The sequence below is a fragment of the Rattus norvegicus genome, chromosome 5, assembly GCF_021556685.1.
Source record: "Rattus norvegicus strain SHRSP/BbbUtx chromosome 5, alternate assembly SHRSP_T2T, whole genome shotgun sequence".
NCBI classification, from domain to species: domain Eukaryota; kingdom Metazoa; phylum Chordata; class Mammalia; order Rodentia; family Muridae; genus Rattus; species Rattus norvegicus.
In genome coordinates this window covers 128283420-128288733 of record NC_141538.1, presented here as the reverse complement: position 1 = coordinate 128288733, position 5314 = coordinate 128283420, and the positions used below count along the sequence as shown (strand labels likewise).

Genomic DNA, 5314 nt, shown 5'->3' with positions numbered 1-5314 from the left:
AAGAAATCCCATAGGGCAACTGAGCTCTCTGCTCTGCGGCTGTGGTTTCCTCAGGGGTGGAAGGCACAGTCCAAGAACCTCCCGCTGAATCTAAAGGCCATGTGCCCGCAGCTGGGCAGCGTTCCCAAGCCACGAGGCCAGGATGCCTGCCATGGCCTGAGTGTGCCCTGCAGCCAGCAGCTGCTGTTCTTGCTGGACCACTGGCTACGAGTGCTGCCCAAGTGGGCCTTGCAGGGTCAGGCCCAGAGAGCCCTATGCTGGCCCACAGAGCTCAGCGGTGAATGGCTGTGCTTTCGGCTAAGTGGCCCGCCCTTCTCAAAGCCTCAGCTTTCTCTTCTGAAGGAGTCATGCTGGACACTGAGCAAGACAGTGCTTCTTGGAGTGCCTCGCTGTGAATAGATGTAGGTAGACACACCACAAGGAAGAACTGGCTCACACTCAGAGGGCTAGACTCTCTTCACAGTATTTCAGACAGGGCCACAGGTCCCCAAGCCTGGTTCTGCATGTGTCCCAAGCTGGGTACTGCTGACTCTGGGATGAGACAGACTCGGGCTTTCTCCAGAGGAGTTCCCAGCCACAGGCTGGTGGGGAGACAGAAGGTAAATTGACAGTCCCAAGGAAGAATTCTAGGAGGAGGGGACAAGATGGAAGGTTCTGAGAGCAGGGTAAGAGCTATCATGGTAGGGCTGGAGAGATGGCTCAGTGGTTAAGAGCACTGACTGTTCTTCCAGAAGTCCTGAGTTCAAATCCCAGCAACCATACGGTGGCTCACAACCATCTGTAATGGGATCTGATGCCCTCTTCTGGTGTGTCTGAAGACAGCTACAGTGTGCTTATATATAGTAAATAAATCGTTTTAAAAAGAGTCATGATGGTGAAGGAAGATGGGGGAGGGGCTTACTGCAGTGAGGACAGATAGGTGCTCAGAGTGCATCCAGGAAGTCTCCATCAGACTAAGGGGGAGTGGGTGACATCTTATGGCAACGGTGAGTTACTCATGGGCATCTACCTACTTAGAAGAGTTGTGAGAGGACATTCTGAAAGTGCGGGGGCAGAAGCAGTGGAGTCCAGGAGACAACGCACTCTGCAACAAGTCTTACCCATAATCCCTTGGGCCGACAGTATGCCGGGGTCCTCCTGAGGGATGCTTGGCTGAGAAAGACCCCCCTGGCTGTGCTCTGGCCCTGTGTCATGTGAACATACCTGGGAGTAGCTCCTGGCTCAGGGTTTGGCTGCCCTTCCCTCTGCTGGCTGGCAAAGGTGTGGATGCTTGGAGCTGCTGCAGTGCCAGACACTCTGACAGAACGGCAGCCTCTGGATCGGCACCTGTGTGCAGCTGGGGAGCAAGAGTGAGGAAGTGTGAGTGTCAGGCCACCTGCCCACAGTCACCCTTGCTTCAGGGGGACAAGGTGGGAAAGGCAGGAACTTCTTTGCTGTATTTGTTTCCTCATCAGGAAAGCGGGCTAGTGGACACCGTAAGGAATTCCAAGGAGACGCCAGCACGGGATTTGATGTGCAAGGATTTTACTAAAGGCTGTTCCTAGGAGAAGCCATGTCAGAAAGGTGGGCATACCTTTAGCCCACTGAGTCAGGTTAGAAGGGAGGGGAGCCTCTCAGGCTCGAGTTGGGGTCCTATGTCCCTTGGGAAGGGTCTCCTCATGGTACCTGAGGGATCAGCTTTAGAGGTGTGACCTGAGAGGGATGGTCAAGTGCAACTAATGGGCGTTTGCAGCTCCCATCAGGGTAGCCTGTGGTGGTAGGAGTGGTGTTGCTTAGCAACCATCCCTTCTCCCCTCTCTCCATCCATCCTCCCTGTCACTATGAGGGACAATGGAAAGAGTCCAGGGCTGGTCCCCAGCTCCATGCCACCTCTTATTTCCCGTATGTCAGTGGATAAATAACTGCTCTGGGTCCTGTATTCTGGAGCAGTGACTGACTGTACTATTGCAGCCATGGCTGGCAGTAATGTGATGCCAAGAAGGTGATTTGTGAAGCACTGTGGGTAGGGTTGGCTAGGCTCCAGCTGCATGACTCCCTCCAGGTCACAGTAGTGGCCCAGTGGATTGCTGTGTGGACCAGAGCTGTCTGGCTAGCAGTGAAGCTTGGCTGGAATGATCTGGTTAAGGACACCTTGGAGCAAACATACTTCTCCAGGTAGAGATAAAACAGACAGGGTGGGGCTCTCAAGACATGGGGTGACAAAGGGACAGGCATCTGCATGGGAGATGAACCTTTTCTAGGGGAATCCCAAAGCTTAGCAGTCAAGAGCCAAGGCTCTGTGCAAATGCTCACTGTACCAGGTCAAAACAGGTGCTGAGGAGCCCAGAGCTTTGCCCGTGTTCTTGGGCAGCTGAGATTCAGGCCCGAGGGGCTTGCCACCTTCCCAGGTGGAGAAGGCATGCCAGTCTCGCACCGGGCTCTCAGAGCCTGACCCAGCAGCTGTTTTCCATGTAAATGAAGTTTCTGGCAAAAGAGGGCCAAGGCATGTTCTTGCAGACCGCAATGTCGATTGGATTAGGAACAGCAGGAGAGGGGAATTAAGGAAGAAAAGCATTTCTAATTCTCTCCAAAATGCAGCAGGGCTGCCAAGGGCTTGTCATAATACAAGGGTCGCCTTACCCAGAAAGATCCATCACCCCCGATGGCTCTAATGGATGCTTATTGTTGGGAAGTTTGCAGATCTGTAGCCCTGGTCCCTGGGGGTTCAATGTGAGCCAAGCACGGGCTTGGGAAAACCAGGGCAGGATTCTGGGCCTTAGGCACCAGTGTGCTGGGGACAGCAGCCTCCTTGGCACCTAGTTCCAGCCTACGGAAGCCTGAACCATCCCTTGCTGCCTTGAGGCCCCTATGCCGAGGGCAGTGTCAGGATCTAGCACTCCAGCTGTCTGTCCTGGGCTGCATGACTGGGATACATCATTAACGCTTTGAGACTCAGTTCCCACGTATCTGAAATGGACATAAGCAAGGGATCACTTGCAGGATGACAGCTACGGCACATACACTGAGATGAGCCACTGGGTTAGCAGCTTGTCATCCATTGATGTGTCCCCTGGGATCTTGATGCTCCCCAGCCCCCAGCCCAGGTCTCAGAATTAAGGATGTGGTGACATTCGCACCAGTAAGCTGCATGCACTGACTCCACTCTCCTCTGCTCTATCAGATGGGTCCCCCAGTGCCTCTAGGACGGAGACCCATGACCCTGCCGTCCTATCCATCTCCATCATGGGGTTGGTGTGTATGCAGTACCGTCTCCATCTGCCCATTCATGGGACGGAAGCCATCTGCTCCCCCAGTCTGTATATGGTTTTGCTGTTTTATTTACTGCAGTGTCTGAGCTCACTGCTCGCATCGAGTAAGCAAGCGAATGGGCTTGCCCGTCTTGTGTCTTTCCACCTTGTTGGTGGTCCCAGGGGGCTCCTGCCTGTCCCTTCACTCTCACATCCTCTGATATCTAAGGAAACCCTACTCCCATGGCCCTCAGAGACTGAGAGCCACAGGTCAGGATGCTTTGCTTTGCTGCTGCTCTGAGGTACTGGTCTGTTCCTGGCTTAATGACCTGGAGGCCCCAGCACCTTATCGCTGGCTTTCTCATGCAAAACATCCTCTCTTCCATCAATGTGTCCCCTGGGGTCCTAATGCCCCCCCAGCCCCTGCCCAGGTCTCCATCATTTTATCCTGGGGCATTTCCACTCTTTCCCTTGCTCCCAGTGCAGAGAGCTCTCAAGATGTCATTGAATGTCCTCAGGACACAGCTCAAATCTTAGGCATGGCTTCCAGCATGTGGGACTGCCCATCTATGTACAGAGTACACTGGCTCTGCATGTGCTGTGGTCATTCCAGGCACACACTTCTTACCTGACTCAATACCCACCCCTTGTATGTTTGTGAATCTGTGCCCTGGGCACACACTTCTTACCTGACTCAATGCCCACCCCCTGTATGTTTGTGTCCTGTCACTCAGCCTTTACCAGCACCCATGGCCCAGCCAGCAACTGAGGAACAGGAGACTCAGAGGCATAAGGGCCACCAAGCGAGCCATGACAGACTCAGCAGATGGAACCAGAGGTCACACCCCTAACTCTTCATGGTTCCTGGTCCTTTTTCCTGGGACCTTTCTGTTCTCATGCAGATGGGCCAAGGCCCTTTATCTGTGCCAGAGATGACCTCCCTGCTGTCATTAATATGAGGCAAGGAGCCTCCTCTGATCTGCCTCACATCGCTGGAAATGGGTACCATGTCTTTTGTTTTAGACCTGCGATGCCTAGCCCACAGCTGGGTATCAGTGCCATGGCTAAGGATGCCAGTCTGTTAGTGGGCAAATGTCTATCAACTTGGGGTGATAGGGGCAGGGTATACTGGGCGGGAGGCAGACATGGGCAGATGGAAGGGCAGTGGGCATTTACATGTGTGTAGAGACACACTGACATGGGGTACTTGGTCTGATGCTGGACAAGTGGCTGGGATTAGAGGTTTCTGCAGAGATGGGACTGGGCTTGTGGCCACCTACCTTCTTACGCACCTGTTGCTCTTTGGCTGAGTGGGCCTTCACGTGCTTGCGGAGGGAGCTGGGGTCCGTGTAGCGCTTGGAGCAGCCAGGGATCTGACAAGCATATGGCTTCTGTAACATCAGAGGGAAATGAGGGAAAGGTAAGAGGCCACTGTTGAAGGTGACCTGCCATGGGAAGGGTGAGTAGGTAAGGGGCAGGCTGCAGTCTGAAGGCTACAGATAACCTAGTCTGGGGGAGGAGAGGTGAGCTGTCCCCATTCTGCCACCATGTCGAGCGTATGGGCCAGTTGTTTCCTGTGTGCAAAGGGGGACTGACTGAACCCTATGGGTCTTTCTAGCTCACACTGGCTGTGACAAGAATGCTGTCATAGCTTAGCTTCACAGAAGCAGTACGTGGACAGGGGTACACAAGAGGTTGTCCTGGGCAGGAGAATGAAGAGAGGAAGATGGCATGTCCCAGGGCCAGCCTAAATGGCTGCTGTTAGGCAGGTCCAAGTGGTACTATGGGCCACAGCAAGCAAGGTCTCCCTTCCAATAACTAGGGGTGGGGGAGTTGACCTCAAGGAGCATAAGCTGGGGGGCCCTAAGGCCATGCTGTCTGCATGGGCATGGGCCAGACTGGTTTCCTATGACCATCCCACTGCCCTGGAAGGCCAGCAGGAGACTCCAAGCCAGCCCTTGGCTTCTGTTTAGACTCCTGCCCCAGGTTCTCCCCTGCCCCCAAGATCCTAGTCTCCTTCCATGCAAAGTCCCAGAGCTCTTGCCACAGTGCAGCCATGGTCCTGCCTCTGTGCAACCCTCCATGGA

At 54.2% G+C, this 5314-nt stretch overlaps 1 protein-coding gene across 8 annotated transcripts in view; it reads right to left on the bottom strand.

Moving 5' to 3' along the window:
* Positions 1-5314, bottom strand: part of Glis1 (GLIS family zinc finger 1) — a 191816-nt gene that overhangs the window by 10966 nt on the left and 175536 nt on the right. For 5 of the 8 annotated variants that reach the window (XM_087548599.1, NM_001106703.2, XM_087548597.1 and 2 more), the window contains 2 exons: positions 4508-4618; positions 1204-1336 (listed from right to left, as the gene is read on the bottom strand). In XM_087548599.1, the coding sequence (XP_087404725.1) occupies positions 1204-1336; positions 4508-4618 (244 nt within the window). The remainder of the gene's footprint in view (positions 1-1203; positions 1337-4507; positions 4619-5314) is intronic. The other 3 variants (XM_087548601.1, XM_087548598.1, XM_087548604.1) reach the window with 1 other exon arrangement.